Raw genomic sequence first — 21965 nt, 5'->3', positions numbered from 1 at the left:
TTTAAAATCTGAGAATGTTAATGTTAAAATATGCTAGTTATCTTAAATAAATCCTTAACAGATATAAATTTAAAATCTGAGAATGTTAATGTTAAAATATGCTAATTATCTTAAATAAATCCTTAACAGATATAAATTTAAAATCTGAGAATGTTAATGTTAAAATATGCTAATTATCTTAAATGCCGGAATTAAAACAAGATAATTGATGAAACACAAGCAATGTAAATTTGACACTTATGAACTTGATATCATGCAGGATAAAGATACATTTTACTTCATTATTTAAAGTTAAAAACTAAGCAAGTTATTATGAAAACTAATTGCATTAGTATTAGCATGCATTTTGATGAAAAACAACATTTTTTGGTATTTAACCAACATTTTAACAACTTAAAACTATAGTAAATCTGTTTACAACTCATCCTTGGGCTTCACTTCATCATCATCATCATCGTCATCATCATCATCATCATCATCTTCAGCAGAATCGTCATCATCATCATCATCATTTCCCTTTATTGTAAATTAGTTTATTAATTAAGATTTTTACAAGCAGACCTAAAACTCTTAAAATATAAAAATTTAAAGTTTGATTTATCATTAATGATTTAGAGAATAAAGAAACAAGTTTACGGTTGCAGAGTACCAAAATAGTAGGTTTAAATAATTCTTTCTATTGTCTCTGAAGAAGCAATCCTTGTAGCTAACATTGTTTGGAAAGTTATTAAACGAACTGAATAAGTTAAACTGATTTCCTTTGGTGAATCTTCATCAGGTTTTCCTGTTTCTACCAATCTTATTAAAGAATCCAAATCACGCCGTCCTAAAATTAACAATCTAAAAATTGTATATTAGCTGAAATGTTTATCATATTTTCGATATATACATGTAAGAAAACGTTTTACATGATCAAAAGCGCATGTTTATTGGACTCAAGTTTATTAGTTTAGTTTAGTTTATTATATACTGGATACTCTACACTATAGATAAACACTTTACAGGATATATACTGGATACTCTACACTGTAGTATACACTTTACAGGATATATACTGGATACTCTACACTGTAGTATACACTTTACAGGATTTATACCGTATATTCTACACTATAGTGTAGTACACAGGATATATACTGTATACTACACTATAGTATACAGGATATATAATGTATATTCTACATTATGGAAAAATTCATAGATCATCTCAGCAGAACTGAAGGGTTTACAGACCCAACCATTTATCTATTCTCAATCACTTCCGGGATAAACTTCCTCCCCCCTTTATCCCTTGTCCTTTCCTATCCCCCAACCAGCCCCTCTTTACCTCCCCTCTTTCCCTCCCCCTCTTCCCTTGTTCTTTTCCTGTCCCTTACCCTTCATTTAATCCCTCCCCCCCCTTCCCTTGTTCTTTTCCTGTTCCTTACCCTTCATTAAATCCCTCCTCCCCTTCCCTTGTCCTCTTACTGTTCCTTACCCTTCATTCAATCCCTCCTCCCCTTCCCTTGTCCTCTTACTGTTCCTTACCCTCCATTCAATCCCCTCTCCCCTTCCCTTGTTCTCTTACTGTTCCTTACCCTCCATTCAATCCCCTCTCCCCTTCCCTTGTCCTCTTACTGTTCCTTACCCTCCATTCAATCCCCTCTCCCCTTCCCTTGTCCTCTTACTGTTCCTTACCCTCCATTCAATCNACTGATAATCAATGAATATGAAATAGCAAGGAACACACTGATAATCAATGAATATGATAAAGCAAAGGAAGACACTGATATTCAAGAAATATGAAATAGCAAGGAACACACTGATATTCAAGAAATATGAAATAGCATGGAACACACTAATATTCAAGAAATATGAAATAGCAAGGAACATATTGATATTCAGGAAATATGAAAGAGCAAGGAACCCACTGATATTCAAGAAATATGAAATAGCGAGGAACCCACTGATAATCAATGAATATGATATAGCGAAGGAACACACTAATAATCAAGGAATATGCAATATCAAGGAACACGCTAAAAATCAAGGAACATAAAATAGCAAGGAACACACTGATAATCAAGAAATATGAAATAGCAAGGAACATATGATAATCAAGGAATATGAAATAGCAAGGAACACACTAATATTCAAGAAATATGAAATAGCAAGGCACACACTGATAATCAAGAAATATGAAATAGCAAGGAACCCACTAATTTAATCAAGGAATATGAATTGCAAGGAACACACTAATAATCAAGAATTATGAAATAGCAAGAAACCCACTGATAATCAGTGAATATGATATAGCAAGAAACACACTGATAATCAAGGAATATAAAATAGTAAAGAACCCACTAATAATCATCGGTATACTAGATATTGAATCAATTGCTTTATATTCCTTGGTATTCTAGATAAGTCATGCTTTGCTTTATATTCCTTGGTACACTAAATACTAAATCCTTCATTTTACATTCCTTGGTATACTAGATATTAAATCCTTTGTTTTATATTCCTTGGTATACTAAATACTAAATCCTTTATTTTACATTGCTTGGTATACTAGATATTACATCCTTAGTTTTATATTCCTTTGTATATTAGATATTGAATCCTTTGCTATACATTCCTTGACACACTAGATATTGAATCCATTGCTTTATATTCCTTGGCATACTAGATATCTGTATTTCTTGATATAATAGATATTGCATTCTTTGTTTTATATTCCTTGGTATACTAGATATTAAATCTTTTTTTTACATTCCTTGGCATACTAGATATTGAATTCTTTGCTTTATATTCCTTGGCATACTAGATATTGAATTCTTTGCTTTATATTCCTTGGCATACTAGATATTGAATCTGCTTTATATTCCTTGGTGTAATAGATATTGAATCTACTTTATATTCCTTGGCATACTAGATATTGAATCCTTTGCTTTATATTCCTTGGTATACTAGATATTGAATCCTTTGCTTTATATTCCTTGGTATACTAGATATTAAATCCTTTGTTTTATATTCCTTGGCACACTAGATATTAAATCCTTTGTTTTATATTCCTTGGCATACTAGATATTTAATCCTTTGCTTAATATTCCTTGGTATACTAGATATTGAATCATTTGCTTTATATTCCTTGGTATACTAGATATTGAATCCTTTGCTTTATATTCCTTGGCACACTAGATATTGAATCTGCTTTATATTTCTTGGCACACTAGATATTGAATCCTTTGCTTTATATTCCTTAGTATACTAGATATTGAATCCTTTGCTTTATATTCCTTGGCACACTAGATATTGAATCTCCTTCATATTCCTTGGTATACTAGATATTGAATTCCTTCCTTTATATTCCTTGGCACAATAGATATTGAATTACAGGGTTAGATTACTCAGAGAACCAAACTGACGATAAATCATTCTACTTTTTACATACATATTCTATAGTATAACATATTCGATAGTCATACATACGTACAAATAAAGAAAATTATGAAATATCAGCTATACGAATGCGTCGAAAAAAAATCGCTCATTATAGGTTTTAATATTTTCTCCTTATATAGACGCAACAGATAGAAGTAAGATTATTAGCGATCACCATCGAATATTTTCGACGTAAGCCTATGCTCCCTTTAATTTTTAGCGAACACTCCCTTTAACGCAGAACAATCGTTAAGCTTAATCTCACTAATGGCATAATTGTTCGAAAACCGCGTTCGTTGACAAATTGAAACGACAAACGAACAGTAATAATAATCATCGACTAACTAGAACGCCCATATATACATATTATACAGTACATGTTTTACAGTACACAGTACACAGTTCACAGTACACAGTACACAGTACACAGTACACAGTACACAGAATGAAAATATACAAACTGGGCAATTGTATCAGAATAAATGTATTACCGTCATAATCAATAATCTCGTTGGTTTCTTTCTTGAATAGTTTAAGCGTTGGGAATCCTTGAACATCTTGTCCCTCGATCTCATTTTCAGTAGAATCTACTTTAGCGATCACAACATCAGTTCTAAACACGAGAAGTTTAATAATTTAGATTTTACGATGAGAAAATATAAAACGTCTTGACATAATAGATTGACGGGGTAGAGAGGTATGTTTTGTTGCAGTATTGTATTCCGATATATCTATCTATCTATCTATCTATCTATCTATATATCTATCTATCTATCTATCTATCTATCTATCTATCTATCTATCTATATATCTATCTATCTATCTATCTATCTATCTATCTATCTATCTATCTATCTATCTATCTTTTGTGTTTTTTGTCCCTGGGTTCCATTAAACAAACATAAATATAAAAAACTTCAATGAAAAATCAATGACTCATCTTTTAATATAAATTGTAAAAAATATCGAAAAAACCATTAGTTTCCATTTTCTTTGTAAACATGTATGAAAAATTAATAAAGTTGTAGAACCCACTAATATTCCTTAGTATACTAGATATTGAATCCTTTGCTTTATATTCCTTGGTATACTAGATATTGAATCCTTTGCTTTATATTCCTTGGTATTTCATACGTTGAAAATATGCAATATTACTTTTTAATCATACAAGAGAGAGAGCTAGGGATAAAAGAGAATAGTTGAAAAAGGAAATATAGGAAAGATTTTAAATTCGGAGGCGTTACAATTAGGTTCGAAGACCCAACCTTTGAAGAATAAGAACTGTGGAATTCAAGAAGAAAATTAAATTAAAATACGCTATTGCTACAATTCAAGTAAAATAGTTTTGCACTCCGTTGAAGGATTTTCAAATTAAATAAATAAGGTAGAAGTTTTAAAGTAAGATGGTGGTGAACAAAAATATTTTAAATTAGATAACTGAGCCCAAAACTTAAGACAGATTTTTGGAATAAACCCCAGTATCGGAAACCGGTTTCATTTTTGGGATCAGTGAGTTTTGTAGTTTCTTTACATGCATCCTCTTTATTTTGATTTCTTAAATTAAAATCTACGCAAATGTATAAACCCCAAAAAGGAAACTCGGGAGTTTCATTCAACGATGTAAACTCGATTTATTTTTGGCTCTGGGTAATTTTACCCCTCAGCCAAATATAATAAACTCATGTGCATTTTTAGCTGAACAGTTGAGTGAAAGTAAACTAAAAGATAGACAGTAATGCAAAAGTAAATATGTAGTAAAATGCCCTACTCCATAAACTGCTCTCAGACGCGTATCTATCCAGATACAACTCAGATTCTCTTGACTATCAATGTCAACACACTGCTACAATCCCAAGATCTATCAACGCCACTACCACTGGGCGCGATCTCGTTAGCTATCGATGTCTTAACGAGAACACTAGCAATCAATCTATCAATGTCTCAACTAGAACACGATCCACACAGCTACAATCCCGTGACTTAGCAACGCCACTACCAATGGGAGCGATCCTCAACTTGTATGTTTCAACGAGGAACAGCTATCAATATTAATTGGAAGCTCGTAACTATCAATGCCAAACCAATGGGCATGATCCTCAACTTTCAACGAGGAACAGCTATCAATATTAATCGGAAGCTTGTAACTATCAATGCCAACCCAATGGGCATGATCCTCAACTTTCAACGAGGTACAGCTATCAATATTAATCGGAAGCTTGTAACTATCAATGCCAAACTAATGGGCACAATCCTCAACTTTCAATGAGGAACAGCTATCAATATTAATTGGAAGCTCGTAACTATCAATGCCAAACTAATGGGCACAATCCTCCACTTTCAACGAGGAACAGCTATCAATATTAATTGGAAGCTCGTAACTATCAATGCCAAACTAATGTGCACAATCCTCAACTTTCAACGAGGAACAGCTATCAATATTAATCGGAAGCTCTAACTATCAATGCCAAACCAATGGGCATGATCCTCAACTTTCAACGAGGAACAGCTATCAATATTAATCGGAAGCTTGTAACTATCAATGCCAAACTAATGGGCACAATCCTCAACTTTCAACGAGGAACAGCTATCAATATTAATTGGAAGCTCGTAACTATCAATGCCAAACCAATGGGCATGATCCTCAACTTTCAACGAGGAACAGTTATCAATATTAATTGGAAGCTCGTAACTATCAATGCCAAACCAATGGGCATGATCCTCAACCTGTTTATCAAAACAGGGAACGATTACTCTCACAGTAAACAGTACAGAGTCTCTATATCGACTAATTTATTTTAGATATCTTATGTTACAAATTAAAGTACCTAGATAGGTAGGTAGGTAGGTAGGTAGATATATAGGTAGGTAGGTAGGTAGGTTGGTAGGTTGGTATGTTGGTAGGTTGGTAGGTTGGTAGTTTGGTGTGTAAGTAGAGAGGTAGGTTGATTGGTAGTTCTTTTAGTAGGTAGGTAGGTAGGTGTCAAGATAGGTAGGTAGACATATACATTGGTAGATAGATATATATATATACAGATAGATAGATAGATATATCGATAGTTAGATAGATAGATAGATAGGTAGATGGATAGATAGATAGATAGATAGATAGATAGATAGATAGATAGATAGATAGATAGATAGATAGATAGATAGATAGATAGATAGATAGATAGATAGATAGATGGATAGATAGATAGATAGAATTATAAACCTGTCTTTAAACTTTTCTCCGAGTTGGTCCCAGATCGGAGCCAAGGATTTGCAGTGACCTAGAATATGTCTAGGTTTCATTTCTATATTTAAAATATTTTTGTATTATTAAATAACGTCGATAAAATAGCAAAAAAAAAATATATTATAACACAGTATTATAAGCATAAACCCTTACAGTCAAATGCTTTTATTCAGTCAAAAATTGCAAATTTAAAATAAAGCTTTTCTGTAGACGTCATTTACGTGAGTTCGATTCACAGTGGTACCCTTGAAAGCTATGACCGTTCATCGACGGTGGGGAAATCATCCGTGATTTTAGGTCATAAACAGTGTGCAAACTTGCATACAAAAGAAATTGAGTAATTTCCAAACCCTTTAATTTTGTAACCCAATGTCGTTGACCTTAGACATTTCAAACTACATATAAATTATATTGGATCAACTAAGCTAAGTTTAAAATATCAAAGGTGAAAAACATCAGGTTGCAAAGACTTAGGGATTTGCAAATTTGAGTTTCCATACGAAGTTATCACTATTTTTTGGCGGAAAAAAAATAACGACAACTTTGACAGCCTTGATCAGTCAAAGGTCTAAATGGTACCGTTGTGAATTTTACACGTCCATCAACAAATAATTTACGTCTACACACTAACACTCTGTAGAGTTGAAATTTTTTAATATATGTACAGTTTAACATGTACAGTTTAACATGTACAGTTTAACATATACAGTTTAGCCTGTACAGTTTAACATGTACAGTTTAACCTGTACAGTTTAACATGTACAGTTCAACATGTACAGTTTAACCTGTACAGTTTAACCCAGATTTGGAGACATCGAAAGAATTTATAAAATGTCGTTTTCCAAACCAACTGGTTATCTATTTACATTTACAACTAATGAAATTTAGGTATGAAAAAATTGTCAAGACGACATTTAAAAATTCTTTCGAAGTCTCTGAAGTTCTGGACTAAACTGTCAGTAAACCTTTGAAGTACCTTCTAAAAGAGAAAGTACGTACTGAGAATGACAATTTAAAAGAAAAGACAATAATTGTAGAAAAAACTTGTCGTTAAAATATTCTGAAATTAGACTAATGAACCTGTAATCACCATCATCCATCAACTTAACTTTATGTTGTTATTTTCGTAATAATTAATGTTAAAGGGAAAGATAAGAAATTCATCACTAAAGCGATTGTTAACGTAAAATAAAAGTCTGAAAAAAATTAAGAAAAAAACAATAAATGAATGATTCGTTAATCTGATATATGGGCTCATTTAAAGCTCTTTTATAGTGAATAACTAATCAAAAATAAAAACTATATTTTAGCACCCTTATTAAACGAAAAATAGTTTTTTCGCTGTTGTAGATAAATTTTGGACGCCCCCCCACTTCCGCCCCTCCATTCTTTGAAACGTTATTGAAGAGGTGTTTGAAATATTATAAATATTCTTGCTTACCACACCAGGGTGCATAAAACTTGACAAACACGTCCTAAATTATTATTCATATTCTTTCTATTTGAAACAACCATAATTAATAAAAACAATGTTTACAACAGTATCCTGTCAACATACATAAATACAGAGAGTATAGTTTGTGAGAAACATTTACGCATATACATTTTGTGAAATTTCTTTTGTATCACAGTTTAACCCACAATTTCGGATGATCATACGAGTTTATAAAATGTCGTTTTCTAAACCTATCGATAATGGAATGCTGCAGATATTTAGTTTTTAATGGAATAACTATATTGCGCTCTTTAAAATTTTTCCCGCATATTTCATGGCTGTTTATTTATTTATACAGTTATAAGATTTTCGTAAAATATTATAAACTCCTTCTGGATTCCGGGATAAACTAAATCATTTTGCAGCGCAAAACCAATCAAAATAATTGGTTTAGAGATTTCCAGTTTTACTTTAGATGCCCTGAGGAGTGAGGATGCTATTAAGTAAGTTATTCTAAGAATGAAGCTGTACGAGAACAATACAAGGCTCGAATTTTCAGCATAACGTAATATTTTTTGGTTTTCTAGTTTTAAAACCTGTAAATAACTACGATAAAAGTCGCCACGCCGCCGCCGTTAAAATCGAGACTTTGAACTCGAGACTAGACTTTTAAATCGCGGTCTCTTACAGGGACTGTAACGTAATTTCGAAGAGCTCTCCAATGATAGAGTGGCATGTCAAATTGTCAACGGTATTCTGTAAAGCTTTCTCTGATTGCGCGGTATGAATCAGATATCGATGTTTTTTGTTTATTAAAACTGAGCTGAAAGTTTTCAGCTCTGAATATATAATCTCTTTTGTGGTTTCTTGTCCATTTTTCTACATGAGAAACAAAGGGGAATTTAACAAAGAAAAAAACACGTTTCAGTGTCAGAAAAACGATAATATCTTCCACATTATTGATCAGATTAAGGTTTCAAGGTTTTCAGATTAAGGTTTTAAAACCGTCGCTTTACGGCTTGGAAATTTACCAAATATTTTAGGTTTTTTAGCACTTAGCGCTAAAAATGCTGTTATGAGTAGTTTTGTATGAGTGTCCGGAACTACTCTATTGATGGATACGCTTTTGGTTATTATTCTCTTTGCACTCGACAGTTTGGCAAACCTTTATAATTTTGGCACAGTTTAACAAAAGGTATTTGTTGTTTTGAATTTTCAAGCACTAGCTTGGGAACCCAGCGTCGCCTGGGGTACTTATAGTTACTCCCTATTTACGATTTTAGCTATGTTCCTTTATAAAAATCGACCCACTCAACTTAAAATTGTTAAACTAAGCTAAGAACATTCCCGTGGTTCTCCCAAGTTCCCCAACTAAAATTTAGGGAAAATATATCAAGAGGTTTTCGAGTTATGATCGGACACACAAACAAACAAACAAACAGAGGTTATTGCTATTTATGACTATATTGATATTGTACACTGTACAGTGTAAGCATACACTCTAATCTTTAAAGTTACTTGTACATATAACTTATCCACAACTGTATATCTTTGTAGGAGGTATTCTTATTTCTTGAATTCCCTCTCTCCCTCATTCTTATTCGCACTTGGTAAACTCCCTCCCCCTTCCTCGATCACACTTATTCGAAGTACCATATCCCTCACTTCCTCACTACCTCACTCACTTTAATTCAAATTTGGTACCATCCCTCACTCACTTACTCAAACTCAAAGTTCATACCCTTTCTCCTTTCCTTACTCACTCTCACTCAAAGTTGGTATCATCCCTCCCTCACTTACTCACTCTCACTCACTCTGCTCTTCCTCAATCTTACTCGATCGTTTTTGGTCCTATTCCTTCCTTTCTTACTCACTGTCACTCAAAATTGGCATCATCCCTTCCTTCCTCATTTACTTCACTCAAGTTTGGAATCATTCCTTCCTTTCTTACTTACTCTCACTCACTATAATTGGTATCACTCCTTCCTTCCTTATTTACTTCATTCAAATTTGGTATCATCCCTTCCTTCCTTACTTACTCTCACTCAAATTTGATTCCTTCCTACCTTCCCTCACTTACTCCCTTTAAAAGTTGGTTCCATCCCTCACTGATTTCCTGGAAGTAAGTAATGGTATATTATATTTCCGAATATTCCTATTCATACATTTGTCGATTATAATTAATATAAATCCTATTAAGGTACATCTATGATGTATGTATATAAACCATAATGAACAAATACGCATATACATTTACAAGGTGTCCCAAAAAAAGGTTAAAAATACAAATTTATGGTGCCTTTATTATGACGCCTTGTAAGTATGTCCTGTGGATACAGGTATAAACTTTAATTCTAAATATAACAGAAAAATTCTTCAGATCCAAAAATGTACGAAAAATACAAAAATACAAAGCTATACACAACAACCCAAATTTATAAAAATCCTGAACATTCTTTCTTTTTGACGCTATTATTCATCAGATTTAAACTTATTTCTATACGTGATTAAACTTACATAAAATAATATATAAAAAAGAAAGAATATAAAAATTTCCTTTGTTTTATCGAGTGCTATCTCGTTGAAGTTTGAAGAAACGAGAACTTTGACCGGCTTGCTATCCCAGTCCACAGGCAGGTCAGCTTTCATGTTTTTTATGATTATCATGTTTTCATGTACAGTACTAATATTACTAATCATTTACACTGTACCATTCTATTATTGGTATCTTTTACAGTACTTTTTTAGTATTATTTGCAGTTATTATTTTGTTTTCCTGTACAGTACGACACTTTTATCATGTACATTACTGATTTGTTATCATGTTTAGTTTTTTAATGTAATCATGTACATTACTAACATTGTTGTTATGTTCAGTACTGATATTGCTATGATGTGCAGTTCTTATATTGGTATCATGTACAGTACTTATATTAGTATCAAGAACAGTACTAAAATTTTCATCATATACAGTACTTATATTGTTGTGATGTAAGTACTGATATTGTTATAATGTATAGTATGATACTTTTATCATGTACATAACTGATTTGTTATCATGTATAGTTTGAATACTGTTATCATTTAGAATATTGATATTATTATCATGTACATTACTAACATTGTTATTATGTACAATACTGATATTGTATATGATGTAAAGTACTTATATTTGTATATCATATACTGGTATATGATACATATTGGTATTAAGTACAGTACTGATATTTTTTATCATGTACACTACTTATATTGATACGATGTACAGTACTGATTTTTTTTACCAAATACAGTATCTTGTTATGTTGTACATTTGTATAGTAATGATTTTGTTAAAATGTACAGTACTGATATTGTTATCATATACCGTACTTGTCTTACTATGCTTACTATGATGTATAGTAATGATTTTGTTTAATGTACATTACTGACATTGTTATTATGTACAACACTGTTATTATTATCATTTACAATGTACAATAATAATGTTTTTATCATGTATACACTATTTTTATTCTTTTTTATAAAGTACCGATATTTGTATAAAGTACAACACTGATATTGTTATCATGTACAGTACTTATATTGCAACCATGTACAGATATTGTATTGTTATCATTAATATTGTAATAATGTCCAGTCAGTTTTGATATTGTTATCATGTACAATACTGATATTGTTCTCAAGGAGGGCCTGGAGGGTCACTTGAAATAACGTTTTCAATCCCTTTAACAATCCCTTTAATAACTAAATAGATAATCATTTTCCCTGATTTCAGAGTTGGCTTCAGTTTATCTTCCAGGAGATCTTTTGCAAACTTTTCCAGATTTTCAACAGATATTTCCTAAATATAGAAATATATTCTTAACACTATTCCAGGGAACCAGACATGAAACCAGACATGAAACCAGACATGAGGGTAAATAGGGTTAACAGATATTTTCAAAACATAGAAATATATTTTTACAGATATTTCCTAAATATTGAAATATATTTCTTAAATATTGATCAACATATTTTAAACAGATATTTCATAACTAAAGATATACATTCAATTCATAAATTTAGGATGTATCTTACATTTTGTCAGAAAAAAAATGAATTTCTTGAAACGTAACAATAAATTTTCTTATTTCTTTGTGAAATAAATTTGTCTGAAAATGAAATATTTTGCTAAATCTGTTGAACAATAATATATTCTTCTCCTTTATCATATTATTTCAGATAAATAAAATGGCGTCAACAACGGACTGAGAATTTAATAAGGAAGAAGGATAAGATATGGAGGATAAAGAAATGAAGGGAGTGAAGGCAAAGACAAATATTTCACAGTTTTTACAAACTTTAAAATTAAATTTTCATATTCTAGGTTTAGGACAGGGAAACGTATAATTTGGACATTTTAGCTAAACGGTAGTGATACGAAGTTTACAATATTATTTTGATGAACAAAAATATAAAATTCTTTAAAATGAATCCGGTCTTTGCGGACATTGCGTTAAACTCACTGGAAACAAGGCTTTTATTTTTTATTGTTTCCAACAAACTTTTTCTTCTACTTTTAAACATGAGACAATCTAATAATTAGTCTTAGTCTCTAACATTTATAAAAACAAACAACAAAATAGAAAAAAAACTGTTAAATAATATTCAATTACGGGGTTTCTTGGTAAATTGAGAAAATTTAACATTCGACTGGCCCTTAAAAGCCTCTTTTAGCGGTATATTAGATAGGATTAGTTGTGAACATAAATTCAAAAATTGTATACTAAGAATTTTTTTTTAATAGGTGAAGAATAAAAATTTTATCAAATTCCTTTAAAAGAGATTTGACTTCCTGAAGTTTTGTGATTGTGAATACGAAGCCAAATGATTGAAAAAGAGATTTGACTTCCTGAAGTTTTGTGATTGTGAATACGAAACCAAATGATTGAAAAAGAGATTTGACTTCCTGAAGTTTTGAGATTGTGAATACGAAACCAAATGATTGAAAAAGAGATTTGACTTCCTGAAGTTTTGAGATTGTGAATACGAAACCAAATGATTGAAAAAGTGGGAAATTAAAAATCATTTATCAAACATTGTTTGTTTCATCAAAATATCAGCTTTTTGTGTATTTGGGAGATAAAATTTTATCAAAAAAAAATTTTCCACGTTAATAGTAAAAATATTGAATAATATAGTTTTATCAAAGAATAGTAGGCATTGGGAATTATACGCAAAACCAGATGCCTTAATTGGATTTAATAAGAAGAATGTCGTCTTTTCTATAATTTAAAAAGGTATTAGGACTTTTTAAGCATTTCCATCATCAAAAACTTACGTTTTTTAAATCAGCTGAAACGCTCCGGTATGGTGAAGACGACATGAGCTATGTAGTCTAATTTATCTGGGCATATAATGCACCATACACTCAATCAATCAACTAATGAAATGATCAATGAATAGATTTTTAAAAAACATTGTTTCATCAATTGGAAAATTATCGATGAATATTACATAAAATCATATAAAACAAGAAATTGATCAATCAGTTGATAAATATATAAAACTATCAATTCATTGATCATAATGATTGATCAACACATTTTTCAATCGATCTATCCCTCAATTATTGATCGTTAAGTCAATGGATTAATCAGTGGATCAACCTTTCAATTTATTGATCTTACAAATCAATGAAAGATCAATATTTCCATTGATTTATTATGAAAATCAATTGATCACTGATTTCTCCAGTAGGTTATGATCCCTACCTTGTTTTCTGGGTAGTATTTCGTAGAGGTGCTCATCATAAAGATCATGAAGGTTGGAAGATCAGAATCCTTGTTCAACAATCAGACTTTCACAAACTTTAGATTATTTTTTTAAAATAAGTTCTTGACAACCATTAGGGTTAAAATTGGATAAAAAGGATTTCTATGAAGGAAAATTATCTTTAAAGAATAAAGAATAAATAACTAATTTAGTTAAATAAGCTGAAAAAAATGAACCCAACTTCCGAGAGGCAAAGGAAAGGTGTTTTCAAGATTAGTTTCTTCAAAAAGTTCTTGTTTTCACTGAATAAAAGTTTATTTTAGGGATCAGAGTTCAAAATGAAACTTATTCCCAGAAGAATTTAAAGTAATGCATATTTCAGTTTCAATATTAAAAAACTTTCCTTTGCATCAGTTTATATATTTATGTACATACTTCGTAAATGCCCTGCTCCTAAAACTGGTCTCAGACCAGTATCAATCCAGGTACAACTCGTCAGCTATCAATGTCAACACGGACACAGGCGACTAAACTATCAAAGCCAAACCACTGGGCACGATCTCTTCAGCTATCAATGTCAAACACGGACACAAGCGAGTAAACTATCAATGCCAGGCCACTGGGCACGATCTCATCAGCTATGAATGTCAACACGTACACAAGCAATTAACTATCAATGCCAAACATAGGCACGATCTGATCAGCTATCAATGTCAAACACGGACACAAGCGAGTAAAATATCAATGCCAAACAGTGGGCGCGATCTCATCAGCTATCAATGTCAACATGGACACAAGCGAGTAAACTATCAATGCCAAACCACTGGGCACGATCTCATCAGCTATCAATGTCAACACGGACACAAGCGAGTAAACTATCAATGCCAAACAGTGGGCACGATCTCATCAGCTATCAATTTCAACACGGACACAAGCGAGTAAACTATCAATGCCAAACCACTGGGCACGATCTCATCAGCTATCAATGTCAACACGGACACAAGCGAGTAAACTATCAATGCCAAACAGTGGGCACGATCTCATCAGCTATCAATTTCAACACGGACACAAGCGAGTAAACTATCAATGCCAAACCACTGGGCACGATCTCATCAGTTATCAATGTCAACATGGACACGATCTCGTCAACTCTTTCGTTAAAAACATAGTTAAAAAATAAAACAATAGTTAAGCTAACCATGTCACGTAGTTATTTACAGCACTGTTAAGATAAATCATAACATGAGTTTTACGTAGCTATTTACAACGTAGACAATTAATAATTTATCACGTAATTCAGGTTTACAGATATAGTGTTACACGATATTTATTACACATATAAGTATGTATATAGAAATATATGATTATAATATATATATATATACCTATTTTATTTGCACAAAAAGTTTAAATGTGAATAGAAATTCCAATAAGAAAAGAGAAAGGGTAAACAAGCGAAGATAGAAGCTTTTAGAAAGTAGAAAATAAGGAAAATACTTTTTAAAATCCTACGAAATCTATGAAATGAAGTAATTTTGTTTATGAAAAATAATGAAAAATATCAAAGTGGATTGAGAAACTCTGATTTCCTTAACGCCCAGGAAGTCCATGATACCCTTGTGATCCTCTCTATCCGTATCCAGGTGCATAGTGATAATATCTTCTTTATACTTCTTCCCTACTTCAGATCCCTAGAATAATATGCACATCTATCATAAAGGGACTGTAGGTGTAAATTTAAATGACCCTCCCTGCACAGATGGCAACAATTCACAACAGTACTTTTGAAACCTTGATTAATTTTGTGAAAGATATTGTTGTTTTTCTAGAAAAATGTGGAAAATATTGTCGTTTTTATAGGACATTGGTTATTTATGATAATTCCTTTAGTGTTTTCTGCAGCAGAAATACGCAAATCAGTTTTCTAGAGGAACCACAATGGAAAACAATTACTCTTAAACATGATAAATTTTGATATATAATTCATACTTAATTAGACAAAGCCTTCAAGGGTACCATTGCGAATCCGACATTGTCATCTGTGCATGAAGGGACACTTGAAAATACGCTCCATTTGAGGGAATGTCAAATTTAAGAAAGCCACTGTTTTGTTGTGACATAAACTATGTTCTCAATAAACCTTTACCTAAATATGTTTAAATGAAACAATATATAACTTATGCCTGATGCATTTTTTTAAAGTAAGTGTTGGTGGAAAATGGGGGAGTGCGATATCAATATGAATGCTACCTAATTTTCGATAACAATAAATTGAAATTAAACCGTTTTCAGGCAGTTAGAAAAATCAATGTTAAAATTATATAAATTCATATTTAAAGACGTAAAAATTAAGCAAAATTAGAATTGGTATAAATAAAATGCTATGATTAGTATCCCCACCCTCTAATTTTCTTTACATGAATCTAACGGACAGATAAAACAGAATTTTTTTCTGATCATAAAACGACAAGATTTCCTAATTAATAGTGTGTTTATGCAATTATTTGTTTTGAAATGTTTACTTGAAAATTGTTATTTTTTATATAATCCTGAATAATTAATGCTTTGTTTTCCATTATGCACTGTTATGCAACACAGGATGCAATAATTCAACCTGGATTTCCTGTATTTCATCCTATGCACTTCATTTATATACATTTTATATACTAGTATATGTATGTAAGTATATACATTACATACATTTAATAGACTAGTATATGTATGTAAGTATATACATTACATACATTTAATAGACTAATATATGTATGTAAGTATATACATTACATACATTTAATAGACTAGTATTTGTATGTAAGTATATACATTACATACATTTAATAAACTAATGTATGTATGTTAGTATATATATTACATACATTTAACAGACTAATGATATATGGAATTATATACATTACATACATTTAATAGACTCATATATGTATGTTAGTATATATAACATACATTTAATTGACTGATTTATGATGTAAGTATATATTTCATACATTTAATAGACTAATATATGATGTAAGTATGTACATTACGTACATCTAATAGACTAATATATGTTTGTAAGTATATACTACATACATTTAATAGACTAATATATGTATGTAAGTATGTACATTACGAACATTTAATAGACTATAATATATGTTTGTAAGTATGTACATTGCGTACATCTGATACACTAATATCTGTATGTAAGAATGTACATTACGTACATTTAATATACTAATATATGTATGTAAGTTCATACATTGGATTTACCTCAATTTCTTTATATTGAACATTGGTACGGTATCCTATACAAATGTAGCAAAGGAATTGAGTCTTTGCCGCAAACTCTGATTTTCTAATCCTTATATCTTTTGAACCCAATGTCGTATACGTTTGATATTTCAAACTATGAATTCTGTTTAATAAAACAATATTAGTTTGGAATATCAAAGGTTTATACCATCAAGTTGCTTAGATATAGTCTAGTCTTTACAGAAAAACCGAATATAATTACTATTGGTCCCAATCTTTTGCAACCTATACCCCTTCTCAGATTTCGTGCACACTTCCTTTAACATCAGCTGCCCTTTACTAAAATAAATTAACTCACCATTTTGAGGATTTCTGGATAGTTTAAGTCTGCTATACTGGAGAGGATGATCAAATGTTGATGAATCCCTGACCCGAAAACCTGTTCTGAATTCTGTTCATTGAACTCGAAGATGTCGGGTCGAGAGTTCTTACTCACGAACAGATTTATAGATTCAGCGTCGAATTTCTCTCCCGCGAACTTTGCAGTTTTCTCGTCGAAGTTTTTATACAACAGTATACTAGAGTCTTCAAGTTCTAGCTCAGTCATATCATTGGTTAGTTTTATATAAACATATTTATTCTTCTCATCTTTATCAGCTATACTTTCAAATAGTTTAGCATTAGCTCCTGTCAGGTCATTAAAGAATCCAGCAATTATTACAGATTGTTCCGCCATTTTTGCCAGCAGAGCGACATTAGTTACCTGAAAGTTATTAAATTACATAAAACAAAGTTTTAAACTTATTTTTGTAAAATAATCTTCAGTGGGACTAATAAAGCTGTGAAATAAAACGACTTTAACACTCAAGTTATAATTTTGAATATTCTAATAAACGGCACACAGCAATTGTGCAGTGTACATAGACCCACTACTTTAAAGTAAAATGAAAGAAGGTCTAAGCTAAAGCCTAAAAATTTCAGTAGTTGATCGTGACCAATATTAGTTCTATCTAATGTCCCTGTCTCAAGAAATGAATATTAAACTGTGTCAAAGTTATACAAAGGTTAGAACAACATCAACTACTCAGTGTCGTTTTTCTATTCCATCTTTTTATGGATCCCACTGTATGTATTCTAAACCTACTTCTTGGACAGGAGGGCCTGTTTTCTTCTTTAACCAGCCAACAATGCCATCAGCAGTTCTAGATCCAGAATAATCTATAGGATCCTCGGATCCTTTCTTAAACAGTTTTAAGGTTGGAAATCCTTGAATATCATATTTTTCAGAAACCACCCTTTCCTTGGTTACATCAACCTTGGCAAGTTTTATCTCCAATCCTTCATCTTTCAACATACTTGCCGCTTTAGCATATTCAGGTTCAAGAGACTGAAAAATCACAGTTTTATTCATAAATTAAAAATGTAAAATTAAATTAAACGTTTCGTTTAACAGGTGGTAGATATAAAGGATTGATAATAAAAATATTCAAATGCAATTGACACTGAAATTTACATCTGTGAAACTTTCAAACTCCGATTTTCTTACTCTTATATCTTTGTAGCCATTTGTTGAAGACCTTTGATATTTCAAACTATGAATTCTGCTAGACCATTCAGTCAAAGTTTGAAATATCAAAGATTTAAAGTATCAGCTAGGTTGCAAATATGTAGGGATTAGAAAATTTAAGTTTGTGGCAAAAACTTATTTCCTTTCCAATTTCTTATAATTTACATCGCCAAATCTTAGAATTAAAACATTTCAAAAAGTGAATACACAAGACCTAACGGTACATATCGGTACATAATAAACCTACATTTACTTTGATAGCTGAGCTTTTAAAAATCATACCCCCCCTCCCCCCCCCCAAAGCCGCCTCTGCCTTCATAAATGACCAAAGATATTTTGATAGGCCGAGCAGTCTTTTCTTTATGTAGAAAACTATATAGTTAGTGTAGAAATCTAAATGAGAATTTGGGATTTGCTCCCTACTAGTCGCCATTTCCCAAATCAAGCCTTTCTAGAGAGAAATTATATGTCTTGTCTTAGAAGAGCGGCTAATGGGAACATCGCGTGCGCTAACCAATCACCATATTTTACTAAGCTTATAATGTCTCATAAAAACTACAAACTTATATTTCATGAGAAGAAAATAAAATACACTTGTTGTAATGAGCTTGGCTGTGATTATATGTTCACATATACTGATTAGAAGATTGAATATCTTGTGTTAGAATAGATATATAATTACATTAAGAAACACTCAATATTCAGTTAGTTCCATCTTTAGATGTATATTCAGCAGATTTGCTGAGAATAACTAAGTAATTGATTTAATTACAACTTAATTTATCATATTTGTACCTTACAGTGCCCGCACCACGGAGCATAGAACTCAACGAGAACTACATCCAGAGATGCTAAACTCTTATCAAAATTATCATTCGTGAGCACTAAGACGCCATCTTCCTCCTCCGGAGCGCCCATGACAGCTCCCAGCACGAGGAGTAGAAACCACGTGGCTAAGCCGGCCGCCATTTTGTTTTCCTGATGATGTGTTGTGGACGGGTTGAAGAGTGGATTTATATTGAATGATATGTTCAGGTTTAGCTAGTGAGGTGTCAAGTGACACGCACAGGAAACTATAAAATGTTAAATTCATTTAAAACACCTGTTAACAAGTCTATCGATCAAAGGAAAACTTACTTTGTATAAAATAAATGTTTTCAACAAAGTTTTAAATTTCAAAAAATCTGTGTAGTTTTTATAAGAAAAGAAAAAAGTCTGAAAGTTTAAGAAGCGAACGTTTATACAAATCTCAACTTGAGAGTTCTAGGGTATGGAGTACAATACATTGAATACATATTCAGACAATGCAGACTTTATCTTTGGTAAATGCTCTCCAAAACTACAGAAAAAGAAAAAGGGAAAGAAAATTTAGATTAAGATAAAAATATTAAAATTAATCTGAATTATGTTCCGTTTAAATAATTTCTGTTCATGATAATTTCATTATTAACGAATTATTTTTGAGTAGAATTGGTAGAAGTAAATATTTGCTGATTACTTCATCTCTTTACAAATACCGAGATTGTTTCTGGTTCCCGAAGATTGGTGGAAAAATCCCTAGACGTTTACAGAAAACAGTGGAAAATCAAATAATAACTGAAATACAGAAAATGAAAAAGTTATACAAAGTCAGGGAAATGAGAAATATCATTTTTCTTATGAAAATTATTGATAAAAACTTGAATCCAAATCTCCGATTTTTTTGTCATCGAATTATTTTTCGTCTTTTCTTAAAAAAATGTTTACAATATCCAATAATGATGGCGTTCAATGAATCCATTTAATGTTAAAATTCTAACTAAGTTTACAGGGCTCTTCGCGCCGAGATACCACAAAAAATCTAGACTTGATCAGTTCAGCCGCTTTGACGTAATTGTTGGATACAAACAAACAAACAAACAAACAAACAAACCAAATATATATATATATTGAATAAAGAAGGGAACCAGTAAGAGATTAGAGAGCAAATACACTCAGAGAACGCGACATAGGTTTTCCTAGACAAAAATACGAAATAAAAAGCCATAAAAATGAAAATGCTGAATAAGGGAATGTAATCATAATTTCTAGTGATCTCATGGCTTTTCTTGCAAAAAAGGCAAATGCCCGATTCACAACAATATCCTTAAAACCTTTATCTGATCAATAATGTGGATGATATTGTTGTTTTTCTATGTTTAAAAGTCTTTAACGCTAACAATTCCTATATGCTTCCCTTCAGTAGAAATTCTCAAGTCACTTTTGAATTAGAAACCACAATTGATAATTATCATGTTTCAAAATTATAAACATTGATATTCAATACATATACTTGATCAGACAAAGCTTTTAAGCAAAAATATCAAAATATCAAATGCCAAATGATCAAATGCCTAATTATGAAGTAAAAACGCAGTACGTTTCAATTAGGTCTACAAGCTAGAAATGTAAACAAATCAGAGAAAAATCATAACAACGGATCGTACTGCATTGTTCATCTCAAAACCGGTTAAATGGCAACAACAAAGAGAACAGAAGAGTAGAGAAGAGAAGAAAAGATAAGAAAAAGAGAAGAAAAAATAGAAGAAAACAACAAAAGAGAAGAGAAGAAAAACGAAGAGAAGAAAGGAGAAGAGAAAAAAATAGAAGAAAAGAGAAAGAATAAAAAAAAGACTGCATGAAAGAAAGGCTTGCATTTTACAGACGTTTTATCAAAAAAGTATGTTTAAGAATACCTTAAACTTTAAAATGAACTTTATTGTAAAATTGTATGATATTTTTGAAAAAATAGTTGTTCTAACTGTTTAGCGTACATTTTTTGATCATTTAAAGATTTTTGATCATTTGGCATTTGATATTCTGATATTTTTGCAGCTTTTAAGATACCATTTTGAATCGGGCATTGCCACCTTCGCATTGAAGGTCATGTACTTGAACTTACGACTTAGAGTCCCATAAAGCTTGTACGTAACTGAACAACTTTTATTTTATAATAGAATATGGAAACTTGCAGGTTAATATTTGCCTTCTTTAAATATTTATTTCCTTTATTTTGTATTTTCCATTATCAAACCAATTAATCAATTAATCAATCAAACCAATCAATAAATCAATCAATCAAACCAATCAATAAAGTGAAAAATTGTCGTAAATTTTTCCTTTGCTAAATCTACATCAATACAATTTTGAGGAGAATTGATTATTTAATGAATTTCTAAATTTAGATAAACTGAAATCCGTTGAACGTAATGTTTTAATCCGACCCACCACCACCACACCACACAATACTAGAATTCATCAAATTTGCTAATCCTATCCTA

The 21965-nt window shown here is 31.3% G+C and overlaps 1 protein-coding gene across 1 annotated transcript; it reads right to left on the bottom strand.

Moving 5' to 3' along the window:
* Positions 1-323: 323 nt before the first annotated feature.
* LOC111708797 (protein disulfide-isomerase) lies at positions 324-19726 on the bottom strand. The gene is made up of 12 exons (XM_023482291.1): positions 19462-19726; positions 18244-18486; positions 17458-17862; positions 15440-15541; positions 13850-13918; positions 11862-11937; positions 10650-10735; positions 8100-8133; positions 6635-6692; positions 3915-4036; positions 759-826; positions 324-516 (listed from the first exon to the last, which is right to left on the bottom strand). The coding sequence occupies exons 1-12, from the start codon at positions 19633-19635 to the stop codon at positions 415-417; spliced, it is 1539 nt and encodes a 512-aa protein (XP_023338059.1). The 5' UTR covers positions 19636-19726; the 3' UTR covers positions 324-414.
* Between the last annotated feature and the right edge of the window lie 2239 nt (positions 19727-21965).

This window comes from Eurytemora carolleeae, unplaced genomic scaffold, assembly GCF_000591075.1.
Source record: "Eurytemora carolleeae unplaced genomic scaffold, Eaff_2.0 scaffold892, whole genome shotgun sequence".
In the NCBI taxonomy this organism is placed as follows: domain Eukaryota; kingdom Metazoa; phylum Arthropoda; class Copepoda; order Calanoida; family Temoridae; genus Eurytemora; species Eurytemora carolleeae.
Note: the sequence above shows the minus strand (reverse complement) of the source record. Positions and strands in the feature narration are given on the sequence as shown.